This window comes from Lotus japonicus, chromosome 1 (assembly GCF_012489685.1).
Source record: "Lotus japonicus ecotype B-129 chromosome 1, LjGifu_v1.2".
Classification (NCBI taxonomy): domain Eukaryota; kingdom Viridiplantae; phylum Streptophyta; class Magnoliopsida; order Fabales; family Fabaceae; genus Lotus; species Lotus japonicus.
In genome coordinates, this window is record NC_080041.1 from 5,600,260 (window position 1) to 5,614,637 (window position 14,378).

The 14,378-nt window shown below is 36.4% G+C and overlaps 3 protein-coding genes across 4 annotated transcripts; 2 read left to right on the top strand and 1 right to left on the bottom strand.

The window, feature by feature from the left end:
- The first annotated feature begins 1,279 nt into the window (after window positions 1-1,279).
- LOC130733212 (xyloglucan endotransglucosylase protein 1-like) lies at window positions 1,280-3,664 on the top strand. The gene is made up of 3 exons (XM_057585329.1): window positions 1,280-1,781; window positions 2,039-2,235; window positions 3,001-3,664. Exons 1-3 carry the CDS (start codon window positions 1,515-1,517, stop codon window positions 3,401-3,403), a joined length of 867 nt encoding a protein of 288 aa, XP_057441312.1. The 5' UTR covers window positions 1,280-1,514; the 3' UTR covers window positions 3,404-3,664.
- A 1,006-nt stretch (window positions 3,665-4,670) lies between these two features.
- On the top strand, window positions 4,671-6,916 carry LOC130733211 (uncharacterized). The gene is made up of 3 exons (XM_057585328.1): window positions 4,671-5,845; window positions 6,272-6,365; window positions 6,661-6,916. The coding sequence occupies exons 1-2, from the start codon at window positions 5,045-5,047 to the stop codon at window positions 6,356-6,358; spliced, it is 888 nt and encodes a 295-aa protein (XP_057441311.1). The 5' UTR covers window positions 4,671-5,044; the 3' UTR covers window positions 6,359-6,365; window positions 6,661-6,916.
- A 1,808-nt stretch (window positions 6,917-8,724) lies between these two features.
- Window positions 8,725-10,177, bottom strand: LOC130733210 (peroxisomal and mitochondrial division factor 2-like). 2 transcript variants are annotated; one of them, XM_057585327.1, is made up of 2 exons: window positions 10,008-10,177; window positions 8,725-9,919 (listed from the first exon to the last, which is right to left on the bottom strand). In XM_057585327.1, exon 2 carries the CDS (start codon window positions 9,881-9,883, stop codon window positions 8,966-8,968), a length of 918 nt encoding a protein of 305 aa, XP_057441310.1. In that variant the 5' UTR covers window positions 9,884-9,919; window positions 10,008-10,177; the 3' UTR covers window positions 8,725-8,965. The 2 variants fall into 2 exon arrangements, with proteins under 2 accessions (XP_057441310.1, XP_057441309.1); XM_057585326.1 differs by having other exon boundaries at window positions 8,725-9,891; window positions 10,008-10,173.
- Window positions 10,178-14,378: the final 4,201 nt, after the last annotated feature.

Below are 14,378 nucleotides of genomic sequence, written 5' to 3' on the forward strand. Positions count from 1 at the left end.
CTAAGGTGCCCACAAATTTGGCAGCTTAGTTGACAGCACAGCAGTGCACAATAACTACTACTTGATTGTGATATTAGCAATGGCACATGATATTGCTTTACATTGTTGGAATTATTTCAATAATGGATCCGTAAAGTAACTCAACAATTAATGTATGAGGACCTACATGAGGAAACTTTTTCATTTTGATCCAGGAATTGCTTCAGATATTTTTTTCCAGATTTAAGTTGCAGATATGGGTATGAGTTACTAGTTTTTTTTTAAATACTTAGGTATCAATACGCTTATATTATATATTTTAAAGAATATATTTTCAACATGTTAAGAAAAATGTTTTACGATAAAATCTTAAAATATACAACATATTGTTGTCAAAAGTAACAAAATAAATTGGAGAAATTGAGATTTGTGTATGATGTAAGAAAGAAACTTAAATTTTGTAACTGGTCCACCATTCATCAGTGCAAGTGAATATATTGACAAGAAAAAAAGGTAGCAGGAAATTCCAATATTGGTAATCTTAGCAAATGTTGTTACTTTCAAACTTGGAGGATGTTCTTCTAACCTTGGAGAGTCCTTCATAAACCAAAACTAATCTGTTGTATAGATACAAGATCATAGCTTGCTCAAGGATCTCTACACACATAACTAAATCATAATTACAAGAGAGGGGTCCATCTTCTTGTGTTCTTGAGACTTGAGAGAATCCTAATGTGTGTGATGTGTTATTAGAAGTACTCTCATTCTTATAAGCATATGAAGTGTATGTCATAAGTCATAATTGCCTAACGGAGAGGTAAGTTTTATGACTCATCATTGGAGAGCATGGACTTTTTACTTAGCACAAATACATGACCCAACTCATCATCATGGGATAATTTATCACAAAAGACCATTCATAATCTATCAACTGACTAAACACTGATTAATTATTAATTTTCATAATTGATAAATTAATAACTCAAATCACATTTTCTAATTAAGTAATTATGATGTACCAAAAAAAATCTATAGGAACTGAACAAGAATTTCCTCTTATACTCTATATCTAAGACTTTGGATAGGAAGTTTAGCACTATCAAAACACATGGCGAAGTTGCCACTTGCCATGAAACCCTTCCATGATATTTCTATTTAAAGCATTATCCTATTTTGGGCTCTGACTTGTGTCCAACGTTGAATAATGTCAAATTGTCAATACACAGCCATGTAAAGTCCTAAAATAACTTCTTCCCATCAAATCCAATTCTCATCATCATCATCATCAAATCACAACATTTTTCTATTAACAAACATTTTCCATTCAACAAAGGTTGATTTTGATTGTTACAATCCGTAACTGTAGTGATGACAGTAAAATTGTGCTTGCTTGAGGTAGCTAGTCACAACCATATTTGACAGCTAAATTGATCTGAATCCACAGCATACTAATCTAATTATCTCAATCTGTGAATGCAACTGCAAATAATATAAATCCCCATTGGATTCATTAATTTCCACAAGTGAAATCAAACATGGCTTCTTCACATGTTTTTCTCATGCTTTCTCTCTGTTTAGCCTCGAGCACATTTGCTTTTGGTGGGAATTTCTACACTGATTTTGACAATCTCTTTGGAGATAAAAGGGTTAACATACAAGAAGGTGGCAGGAGCATGTCCCTGACATTGGACAAGTTTTCTGGCTCTGGCATTGCATCCAAAAATGAATACTTGTTTGGAAGATTTGACATGCAAATCAAGCTTGTGCCAGGGAACTCTGCAGGCACTGTCACTGCATTTTATGTATGCACTTAATTTGTTCCATGCCCCACATACAATTATTCATGTTTGGAAATCTTTCAATAATGAATTCTAAAGTTGGAATCAATTCTGAATGAAAAAAACCTTTTGAATTTCAGAATTGATTCCGAGAAAATAGAAGATGATCCAGATATGCTATTATTATCTCTCCATTAATCCATGCATGATAAAAAAAACACATTAATTAAATATTTACAAAGATTAATTAATTAATTACCATTTCATATATTTAAATGCAGCTAAGCTCTCCAGGAACAACACACCATGATGAGATTGATATTGAGTTCTTAGGCAACTTGTCTGGTGAACCATATCTGCTATCAACCAATATATATGCCAATGGTAAAGGAGATCGCGAGATGCAGTTCTATCTTTGGTTTGATCCAACAATGGATTTCCACACCTATTCTATTGATTGGAATCCTCAGCGCATAATGTAAGTAATAACAAGGAAAATACTAAATGTTAGTATAAGAAACACGAAGAAAAGTAGTTATAACTCACTATTCTAATGATTTCTCTCAAACAACATAATTAACTCTGTCACATCAACGTTTCTTATAACTTTTTCTTATAACATATAGCATTGTAGGTAATAACAAATACAAGTGTTAGAAATATAATAAAAAATTATTGTGACCCTTATTAATTAGAGTCTTTTTGATAAAGTAGTATGGATTTGGATTCTCATTAACTTCAATTGTGTACATGTGTATTATCTACTATTTAGGCTCAATGAGTTCTTTCCAGAACAAAGACGAACCTAGGTCTATCAAAAATGGGTTGATAACCCCCTAAAAAAATTATACAGTCTTTTCTAATTTGTCATTGTTTTTTTTTGTCATTGTTGATTTTGCTTGATATGTTCAATTTTTCGCTCTATTTACCATTTTTTCGGTTTTGCCCTTGTGTTTGAGGGAACATGTTTGAAATATAATAAAAATCATTCATATCTTAATATCTTAAGTTTTATGGGATTGTTGAGTTCCATCCCTATGACCCTGAATTATTCTAATAAAAAGTTGAATGTTGACATAGTATAGGTAGGCATAGACATATGCATATTTACACTTTAAAACCCATAAGACTCTAGCATGATATAACCAATTACAAATTAGAATATACACATCCTATATATTTTTATAAATATACAAGGAACAATATATGTATATAATTTAATATCTTTTGGATGTATGTGTAGATTTTTGGTGGATAACATTCCCATTAGAGTGATGCACAATAGGGAAGACCTTGGTGTTCCTTTCCCTACAAGGCAACCAATGAGGGTGTATTCAACATTATGGAATGGAGATGCTTGGGCAACAAGATGGGGGCAAGTGAAGATTGATTGGTCAAAAGCTCCATTCATAGCAGGTTATAGAAACTTCAATGCCAATGCATGCATTATGAGGCAAGGGGCATCATGTGCAGGTTTCAATGGTGGAAGAAACAGAGGTCTTAGTGCTGCAACAAAGAAGAAAATGAAAGAGATTCGTTCAAGATGGCTAGTTTATGACTATTGCAGAGATTTTAGACGTTACTCTCATGGTCTTCCCTTTGAATGCCGCAAGAAGAATCATCGTTTGACTTTTGAAGAGAGTTAATTGGAATCATATTACACTACTAAGAAAACTCAATTTTCTGATGGAGTTTGTGATGGTTCTAAATCCGTAACTACTAGCCAATTTACCTGCGATCAATGCCAATGTATCGTTATTTTATCGTTATTTTACTAGTTTGTGACGGAATTTGTCCGTCACTAATTACTTTTTTTAGTGGTGTTGCATCTCCAATATTGTTGTGAGCATGGCAATTAAACCATGCAGAAATTTTTTTATTCATTTAAAAATTTAAGTGTTCTATTGTCCAATGAATTTGAAACTTCTTGGCGTAATTACCCTTTTGATGTTGTCTTATTTAATTTAACATTTACATTTTTTTTATTCTATGTCGAAATGCTTAACTCATATGTTCATTAAATTCAGAAATAGTTTTATTTTTTCAATTAATACTGACATATTTCAGAGAATTTTTTTCCAGAAATGATGAAAATGAACGGCTAAAAAATAATGAAATTGTGCAACTTCAAAATAATTTTCTTACAGAAGCTTTAAAATAATTTTGATGATGAATTACGTGGGTAATGTCTGGAGATAAAAGTATTTTCACAAAGCACAGTAATCATATACATGTATAGGTTTATAAAATTTATAAACGATTTTGTAAGTTTAAAAAGTATTCAAATGATTTTTTAATTTATCTAACTATTATAAGGTAAGTGAATGTGATGTACCAAATACAACTTCTAACACATTCTTTTGACGCATCATTTCTTATCAATCAAAATTCATATGGATGTACCAAATACTCAAATAGTGAATGTGATCTAGCAAATTGGAAGTGAGAACAATAAAATGAGGACAACTTATATAGGTCGAGGTCAAGTTCCTTATATATGTCAAGTTAATGAAAAGTAGATAATTTTTCTTATTTCAACATCATGTTCTTAATGAAAATCATTCCATATTTCAGAAAGGTATCTATTGACAGTGCTTGATGGAAGAAATTAATAGTAAGGACTAAGAATATCATGAATTTGATATAAGTTTGGACTCTCTAGTATGTAGCTTGGTGTTTAAAGAGTTCCCTCCACAAGGAAATCCAAGTGTGTGTTTGGATATCAGTTGAGTTAACCTGAAAGCACATTCATCTCAATCTATGAGAAGAGTTTCGTTCATTTTTTACTTCGAAGTGAGAGCTAACTTCCATTTGCACCGGCGCACACCATCACCCATCCACCATTCTTTGAAACACCAGCAACCAGTCAGAGACTATGCCTATAACTCTCTCCACAGCTTTGACCACACAGCTACCACTCTTCATCTGTTATTCTTCTTCTACTCCAATGTGATGAATCAATCATCACTCTCTTCCTCTTTGTCATCGATCACTCTTTCATTATCTTCCCATCTACCTTCCCATGTCCTCCCACCTGTCTTTCCCTTCTTCTTTATGTCTCTTGTACTAGTTCCAATGTTGTATTCACATCATTGTTTGGTATCCTATGTCTTCATTTAATCTTCCTTTTACACCTTCCTTTTGTTTTCTTGTTTTTCATCCAATAACATTCAACAAGCTGGTTTAGGAAACTGTGATATCAAATCCTGTAAGGAAGAAAAGAGGTTCATTGGTTTTCCTAAGCTACAATACCTTTTGTGGTAGTTGAATCTGCAAACCATAGCAAAATGGAAGACTCTTTCAATGGAACATTACAGGACACACAGAAGGTAGAAACATCTTTAATTGAAGATAAACAGATGGTTGTTAATGATGCTACTGCTGCTGATGCTGATGCTACATCCAAGGAAACTTATGGTGTTGATATAGCAATGACAGGTAAGCAAACAGAACAAAGTGAGGAGAATAAGACAGAAGATGATGCTTCTGAATCAGTTGCTGAAACTTTTGAGCCTATTGAGCCTTCACCGACTGACTCCAGTGATGCAATAAAATATGATACTGTAGAATTGGAATTGAAGGAAGATGAGGGGAAAGATTTTCAATCCCCTGAAGATGCTGATGGAGTGAAGGAAACTGAATTGCTTCCTTCAGACGACAATAATGAGCTCTCTGCAGTTTCAGGAAATGAAGAAGTCGTTGAAACAATTAAGGACATGATGATTGCTGAAGAGGAGAAGAATGTTTTGTCTTCAATTGTAACAGATGAGGGATCAAATAAGAACTATGGTAGTTCTTCTCTGCCTCCAACTGAAGCTTCAAAGGAAACTCTGGAGACAAGTGTTCCAGAACCAGATGAGAGTGACAAGGCTCCTCCAATCTTCACAGGAAAAGAACCAAAGGCAATTGAGGAAACATTGGTGCCATCTACATATGAGAAAGTTGGTGAACAATCACATTTCCAAGAGCCATCATCCTATGAAAGTGCTAGGGAGACTTTTCAACCATCACCAAATGTTCCTCTTGCTGAAAGCACTAGTCCTGTTGAGCAAGATAAGACTGAAGAACCTAGAAGCACTGAGAATCCGGTAAGTATTTCACACTTCATGATAATTTCATGTATAAGTCTTAATTTGTGTCTAGTACCGGCAATGTGTCGTTAAAGTGGTAAGCAAGCTAGATTCTCGTACGGGATGAGAATACAAGTTTGAACCCCGAGAAAATCATTTGTTTGGAGAGACAACTTCAGTTTTTGGAACAAATAGTAAAAGTCATTTGTGTCTAGTAAGTGCTACCAAGTATTAGAAGATTGTTTTTGTTATTATTATGTATATAATGCGTTTGAATCGGCGGTGACACACAATTCAAAGCAGGATAACTTTAAAAACTACATTATATTATGTTGCTTCTCCCCATAAGCGATTATGAGGTTTCTAATGTAGAACCAAGCGTGCGAAATAATATATGTGCTTTGTTTAGAGGTTACATAACGATCCTATTCTTTCTTGTGTCAGATCATTGTCTCTGTGGCTCAAAGGCAGCACACCTCTTGGAACAGTTGCTGTGGACTCTTTGAAATTCTTAGGGGTGATGACAGATAAATCTAAGGTGTGTGAACCTCATTTAAGGATTTTTCTTTTTCTAGCCACAGACTAATTTTGTAGACCCTCTATATTTGGATCTAAAGTACTATTAACTGTCACTGTGATATCATATACTACGAGCATACATGTTAATATTAGACGTTTTCCTTTTGAACTGTAATGTTCAACCTTAGTTGTCATCAGAGTGCTTTGATTGTTTATGTTTTGTTAAACTTGAAAAGAGATTTGAAAATAACAATGCTTAGGGTTGTTTTCTAAGTTGTTAATCGTCTTGTTAATTTGATTGTTCCATTTTGTAGGGCACAACATATCACAAGGTGTTGAGGCTTTGCAAAATCATTGGGTTTGAGCCTCATATTACGAGAGGCATGTTCTGTTACATGTTCTTATGCTTGGTGCCAGAACGATGACGTTGTTTTATTTCAAAAAATGAAAAAAATAAAGTATGACAATTTTCATTTATGTTATATGTTGTAAACTTCCATGAACTATAATTTATTCTTCAAATTTATTTAACAGCACCATATTTATATCCAAAATGCATGTTCTTTAGTCTCCACGATTCGTTTGCAGAAAGGAAAATCAAGTAGCTCAGTATATGCTTTCATTTGGCATGCGTTTTCACTATATGCTCAATAAATTTATTAAAATATTATTCAGTACATTGACAGAGACCATCAAACAAAGAGTTTATCAAACTTTCAAGAATACTTTTCATCATCATTATATCTTTTCATTAGGATGAGCAAAACCGATAAAATGGAATCAAGAAAACTAGGCAAGTCACGGGCAAAATGAACTATAATCTAAGAGTGAAGATAAACTTTTTCAATTATGTATTAACCAAAATGTAATCTGAACAGAGTTTTGGCTCCCAACTAGTTAAAGAGTGACCAAGAAATAGCATATATCTTAAGTTACCAAAGCAGTTGAAACAGGTTGGACATTGTTCTTTAAGTTCACAAAATAGACCGTCTTAAAACGTACTAGACCTAGTAACTAGTCCTAGTCAACTACAACAGAAATCCCTAATAATTGAAAGAAAGGATGCAAGCCTACGCCATTTCAGGGAGTTGGGTTTGGCACCCCACCTATGGGGCTTGGCACCCCACTTTATCAAATACGGAATTTAAAATTCCGTATTCTCCCTATTGAATACGGAACTTAAAATTCCGTACTGTATTTAAGCATGCGTGTCACATTTTCAACCACTCATTATATACTAAAACAGATACGGAATTTTATTTTCCGTATTGATACGGAACTTTAAATTCCGTATTTAATAAAGTGGGGTGCAAAGCCTAAGGGGTGGGGCACCAAACTCAATTCCCGCCATTTCATAAGCAAAAGGCACAATAAACTTTCAACTAAATGTGAATACTTGGAAAAAGAAGCTGACAAGTGGTATATGCAAACAGATCTGGTGTAAGCAGTCATATAGACACACATGCTCAGACAGATAAGACCTATCAATATAATTTCAATAAAAAGTTCATTATCTTTTCAATTGTTATCTTAATGTATATTGAGTTTTTTATTAAATGTGAGACTATAGGCCTGTTTGGATGCAAACCGAAGAGCATTTATTGGAGTTTTTTTAGTTTTTTTACTAGTAGATAAGCTCCAACAAGTCTGTATCCAAACGAACTTTATGTGCTCAACTGCTCATACTAAACCTAGCAAATTAGCAACAAAACAAACTACCAAAAACCAAAAACAACCATATGAGATTCAGAGCACATTCCACTTCCTTCACTTCCCCTCTTCACCCTTCCCTCTTGACCTATGACTTTCATTGCTAGTTTGCTACTATGATTATAGAAAAATAAAATTACTATCCCAGCCATCCCACGATCCCATTTCGGGCTGAGATTTGGGATGGACAACAGAGGTTTGAATATAACTAATCTTAAAAATCAAGCACCTCAGCTAGAGCCAAAACAACATCAATCGCTTGCAAAAGGCAACACATAACTAATAATATCAATAAAAGATTAAATGAATATTTGATATCAAACCATCAGATACAATTCACAAGCTGAGTTCTACATATGGTCTACATTCAAGCAAATGTTGTGAAATTGACCATGGAAAGACTAATTGCAGAGAAATCAGCTTCAAAAACTGAATATTTTGACAAGAGTTGATACTACAATCACGGATAACTTACAGAAACATAGCAAAAACTACCTCGGGAACCTCCTTAAACTGCCAGCAGTTGCTTCTGATGTTATCCTCCAAGCTAGCAAGGGTCAAACTAAACACATTCATAAAGTATTTATAAAATACAAACCTCAAAAGCAACTATAATCGACTTGTAATCAGTACAGCCAAAACCTAGTAAAGATCAATTGACCAGAGCATTGTTCCAACACACAATGTTTTGATTCTCATAAAAAACAACTAACAACCAAACCAGTATGTCATGCCAACATTGACATGAATCAAAATTCACAGGCTTGAAAAACAAAAGCCATAGAAGCATTATTTTATGACCAACAAAATTGAAGCATATTCTTAACTAAAAGACTCAGTAAATCTAAACCTCTACAACACCCCATTCAAATCCCCATCCTTCCCCAGCTACTCTCTGATCACAGAAAGTTACCTACGTTTTGCACAACATACATAGATCGCAGCAGCAGCTACAACAACAGCTCCTGTAGACCCTGCCACCACTGGCCACTGCAAGTTCAACCCCTTCCCTTCATCTCCATGTATACCATTCACACCCGACCTGACGGTCTCAACCGTCTTCTCATTCAGCGATCTGATCACCTTCTCAGCTTCCCCTGCCTTCTCACTCAGCAATCTGATTACCTTCTCAGCTTCCCCTGCTTCCTCGCGCAACAGAATAACATCCGATTCCAAGCTCGTGACTTTCTCCTCGGATTCTCTAAGTGCCTTCTCCAACTCAGATTTCTTCTCAGCAGCAGCCTTCTCCAACTCCTTAACTTTCTGCTTGTATAAATTAATCTCCTTATCCTGGTAATCAATCTTATCCCTCACCTCCTCCTCAACCCTAATCCTCTTATTCCTTTCCTCGACTTCCTTCGTCTCAAAAACACCGATTTTTCTCTCTAAATCCCCAATTTTCCTCTCAAAATCTCTCACCTTCAGTTCATTCTCTCCCGCCACCTTCTTCAACTCACCCACCTCTTTCACCAAAAACTCATTCTCTTCCTTCACCTTCTTCAACCCTTCCACTTCCTTCTCCAAAACCCCAATCCTAGACTCCTTATCTCCCACAGCCTTGGTCAGCTCAGCAACCTTAGCCCTCGCGTCCTCGCCGGCACTCATCTCCGACCCCATATCATGCTGAAGCCTGGACAACTCCGTCTCGAGATCCGACGCTCTGGCGGCGATAACATCCGTCATCTTCCGAGACTCCTCGAGCTCGGCAGTCAGCTTCTTGATCTGCTCCTTCTTGGCAACATTCTCCGCCACCAGCTCGTCCCTCTCGCGCTCCAGCTTCGAGGTTGATTCCTCCTCAACGCCGTTGGCAAAGCTGTCATCCGCCATGGTCAATTCTGCAAGAAAGATCGGAAACAGCGAAAGCTGTAGATTAAACAAGAAAACGATGAATCAAAATTGAAATTGGAAATGAAAATGAAGAGAATCGATGTTTGGTTGCCGAGAAAATTACCAAAAGTTGAGGATGGAGTTTCTGGGAATGGGACAAAGAAAACAGGACCTTAGTTTTTGTGATTTGATTCACTGGTAGGAACTAGGGTTTTATGTTTATGTTGTGTTATTGGGTGTGTGGGTGTGTGGATAATAATATTCTCACTTTACCATTTTCACTTTGATCAAGAAAAAGGAAAGCTCATAAAGTGAGAATCTGATTTTTTTCTAAATCCACGATTACCACTTGATGCTCTTTCTAAATGAAATTTTATAATTTAACAAAAAGGAGAATGAATATGACACAATGATACATGATGTCTATACTCGGTTCATCTTAGTTTTCGTTAAATGTGTTTTGATACGGATTGTCCTTCCCTGCTAGGGTAATTCTTATTTTACTTTTGTTATTCGAGATTATCGCGAGCTTCTATGTTGATGACTATTTAAATAGACTTTCTTTTAGTTTGAGTTGTTTTATTTGGCAAGAGGAAGCTCCTCTAGGAGCTATCTTTTTAATTTGTCTATATGTATCCACTTATGCACCAAGCTCTTCTTCTTAATAAATTATTTGTTGCATAATGGCGGATTCATGGCGGGACTGGGGGGCTATCCAGGTGGTTCAAATTCGGAAGAACGCTTTTCCTTTTGCGTTGGCTCTTATCTAAAACGCCAACAATTTTTCCGTTTCTGCACAATCATGATAACCCATATAAAAGTCAACCTCATCAAGGGCATTTCACACTCACTCATTCTCTAATCACACACACTCACTCATTCTCTAATCACACACACTCACTCATTCTCTAATCACACAATGCTCTATCGCCTAAACCCTTTCTCTATCTCCTCTCGTTCCTACCAATGGATCCTCACGCCGCCGCCAATGTCGTCGCTGTTGTTGCCGCCTAAGTCGCCGCCATTCCTCCCCATGCCGATGGCGCCTATGCCGCCGTCGTCGCTACCGTCTATGCCGCTTATGATTCTGATTCCGATCTCGAGAGCATCGTTACCAAAGGAGACTACCTTGTCCGGGAAAATGTTTGAAGCGCGGAATCCATCCATGCCAGATTCATGGCGGGATTGGGCTTTCTCGCATAGCATATCCAGGTGGTTTCAATTCAGAGGAACAATTTTCCAACGGTGATGTCGCAGGCGTGTATCGACGCGTTCGAGATCTACGCAAGTGCCACCGTGCGGACGCGTGAAGGCGATGCGAACGTGGAGCATGCATGGTTCGGTGCTACAAACATGGATGAGATCCTGGGCATCATTAAGCACAGTTTCGGGCAAGAGCAACTCCATGGCCATGGCTCGTATTTCTCTCCAGAGGATTGTCCTGTCCTATGGGACGCGGTTTTTTTTTATATAGCATTATTATTATTGTTTTAGGTCACGTTTGTTTCAGTTTTTTAAAATCATTTTTAATTAAAAATAATTCTTTTAATATTTTAAGATCTTTTTTAATTTCAAAAAAAAAAGGTCTTGTTTTAGCTTTTAAAAATTATTAATTTTAAAAGTTGAAAATATATCATTTAGGAAACTAATTTGTTTTAAATAAGTGATTATAATAGTTAAGAGAATGTAAAAAAAGTGATTTTAATTAGGGCAATTAAACACAAATCAATTTTTTTTTAAATAATTTTTTTGTTAAATTTTTAAAAGGTAATTTGTTCACTTCATTCTCCGAACATTCTCCTATACTGTAGGCACGTGCCAGAGTATAGGAGAATCCTCTGGAAAGAGATGCAGGCCATGGCCCTAAAGCTGCTCTTGCCCGAAACCGTGTCGAACGATGTCCATGATCTCATCCATGTCAATAGCACCGTACCATGCATGCTCCACGTTCACATCGACGTCACGCGTACGCGCGGTGGCACTAGCGTAGATCTCGAACGCGTCGATACGCGCCTGCGACATCACCGTCGGAAAATTGTTCCTCTTAATTGAAACCACCTGGATATGCTCTGCGAGAAAGCCCAGTCCCGCCATGAATCTGGCATGGACGGACTCAGCGCTTCGGACATTCTCTCGGACAAGGTAGTCTCCTTCGATAACGATTCTCTCAAGATCAGAATCGGAATCATAAGTGGCATAGATGGCAGCAACAGCGGCAGCGTAGGATGCATCGGCATGGGCAGGATCGGTGGCGGGATAGGCGGCAAAGGCAACGACGACATTGGCGGCGTGAGGATCCATCGGCAGGAACGAGAGGAGAACCAGAAAGGGTTTAGGCGAAAGAGGATTGTGTGATTAGAGAATGAGTGAGTGTGAAATGACCTAGATGAGGTTGAGTTTTATAGGGGTTATCATGATTGTGCATAAAAGGAAAAATGGCTGGCGTTTTAGATAAGAGCCAACGCAAAAGTGATTTCACGTGTACGAACGAGTTAAAATTTGACACATGGGTTTCGCGTGGATCGAAGAAGAATGATTGGAGAAATTTGACACGTCGGCTTCAACGTGGAGTTCAATGTTGTTATTGTGTGTGTTGTGTGTGTGGGTGTGTGTGTGGGTGTGTGGATAATAATATTCTCACTTTACCATTTTCAATTTGATGAGGAAAAAGGAAAGCCCATAAAGTGAGAATATGATTTTTTTTCTATATCCACGATTACCGCTTGATGCTCTTTCTAAATTGATTTTTTTTATTTAAAAAAAAGAAGAAAAAGAAGAGAAAGAAAAATAATGAATATGATACAATTCTACATGATGTAACGTGATTAGAAGTGAGAGAAAAAAAGTACCATGTGTGCTTTTACGAATAAGTGGTCTATACTCGGTTGATCTTGGCTTTTGCCGAATGTGCTTTGATACGGATTGTTTCTAATTGTTTGAATTCGGAATTGTCCTTCCATGCTAGGGTAGTTCTTATTTTACTTTTGTTATTTGAGATTATCGCGAGCTTCTGCGTTGATGACTATTTAGATAGACTTTCCTCTAGGAGCTATCTTTTTAATTTATCTATATGTATCCACTTATGCACCAAGCTCTTCTTCTTAATGAATTATTTAGTTTGAAAAAAAATTATAATAGTTAAAATGAATATTTCATAATCTTCGTGTGTTTTTAGATTTCCATTGAATTCAACGTGGTTCCACAATATCACTTAAAAAAACAAAGATCCACGTTGAACTCGACATGACAATATTATGCTTTTGATATCAAATTTAAACTCAACGTGACAAATTCTAGTTTCACCACTAATATATTAGAATACGTAAAATTACGGTAGTGTTTGCACCAACATTGTTGGGAGATTTTTCTACACTAATACTACTTTTAAAATCCTTAAGACTCAATTGTAGTATAGCATAGGGTTTTGTCGTATCCACAGGGAATTGGTAATACTATGCCGTTCAATAGTTTTAGTAACTTAAGTAATGAGGTTTCATAAGGTTTTGAGAGGATTTTTATAACAAACTGAAAATAAAAACAAGGAAAACAAATATAGAAAACAACAAGACAGAGAAACTGCTGGGCTTAGATTTCATTGATTAACCTTTATATATCCTACTGATTCAAATACATATCATGTTTATGCATATGATTCATCTACACCAGTTCAACCCTACGTCATCGATGTCTCGCATGAGTGGATAGCATTGATGTCTCACACCAGTTCAACCCTACGTCATATGATTCATCTTAAACATTGATGTCTCACATGATTAAGAAAGAAAGTTATCTTGAAGTTTAGATGTTCAATGACTAACAAACCTAACTCTATGTCTAGCAATTAGGATTATTAGGTGATTTACTCTATTTCAGACTCAAAACGATATAGTTATCGCTCTCACGTCGAATCAAGCAATACGTTTTAGGTGCGCAAACTAAAACAGAACATGAAGATCAAGAGAAAATCACTAAATCATAAACAAAGGAACATGATAGTATATAAACTGAATCAAATAGAACACATAGGGATTTATCAACTACATCTAACCCCAACAAGAGAGATTAGTTATCCATTTCCATGGATAACTTTACAAACATGGAAAAGAAACGAGAAGAACTGAAGACTCCGCGATGTCTCGCCGTCAAATCCGGCACCCAAGCCTCCTCTCCAAGTGCTCCTAGCTTTCTCCCCTATTTCTAAGGTCTGGAAGTGAAGAGAAATGAAGAAAAGATGGAAAAATTCGAGCTCCCTTGGTTCTGCCCTGTTTCTGGCCATTTATAGACTTTCTGCCGCCTTAGTTTCGCTCGAGCGAGTAGCTTTCTTCATGTGTGGGTTTCCTACACCGCCACAACTCGCTTGAGCGAAATATCATCTCGCTTGAGCGAGATCTTCCCTGGAATTTGGCTTAAGCGAATATTCTTTGGCTTCAGCGAGTTCTTTACTCAAAAATGGATTTCTTCACCCTCTTGTTGCTTTTCTTCAATGAAATCTTAA

What these genes read in the sequence shown, in the direction of transcription:
- LOC130733212 (XM_057585329.1), top strand. Translation starts at nt 1,515, where the DNA reads ATGGCTTCTTCACATGTTTTTCTCATGCTTTCTCTCTGTTTAGCCTCG. An exon ending in GCACTGTCACTGCATTTTAT is followed by an intron (nt 1,782 to 2,038) that starts GTATGCACTTAA and finishes ATTTAAATGCAG; the next exon opens with CTAAGCTCTCCAGGAACAAC. An exon ending in TGGAATCCTCAGCGCATAAT is followed by an intron (nt 2,236 to 3,000) that starts GTAAGTAATAAC and finishes ATGTATGTGTAG; the next exon opens with ATTTTTGGTGGATAACATTC.
- LOC130733211 (XM_057585328.1), top strand. Translation starts at nt 5,045, where the DNA reads ATGGAAGACTCTTTCAATGGAACATTACAGGACACACAGAAGGTAGAA. An exon ending in CTAGAAGCACTGAGAATCCG is followed by an intron (nt 5,846 to 6,271) that starts GTAAGTATTTCA and finishes TTCTTGTGTCAG; the next exon opens with ATCATTGTCTCTGTGGCTCA.
- LOC130733210 (XM_057585327.1), bottom strand. Translation starts at nt 9,883, where the DNA reads ATGGCGGATGACAGCTTTGCCAACGGCGTTGAGGAGGAATCAACCTCG.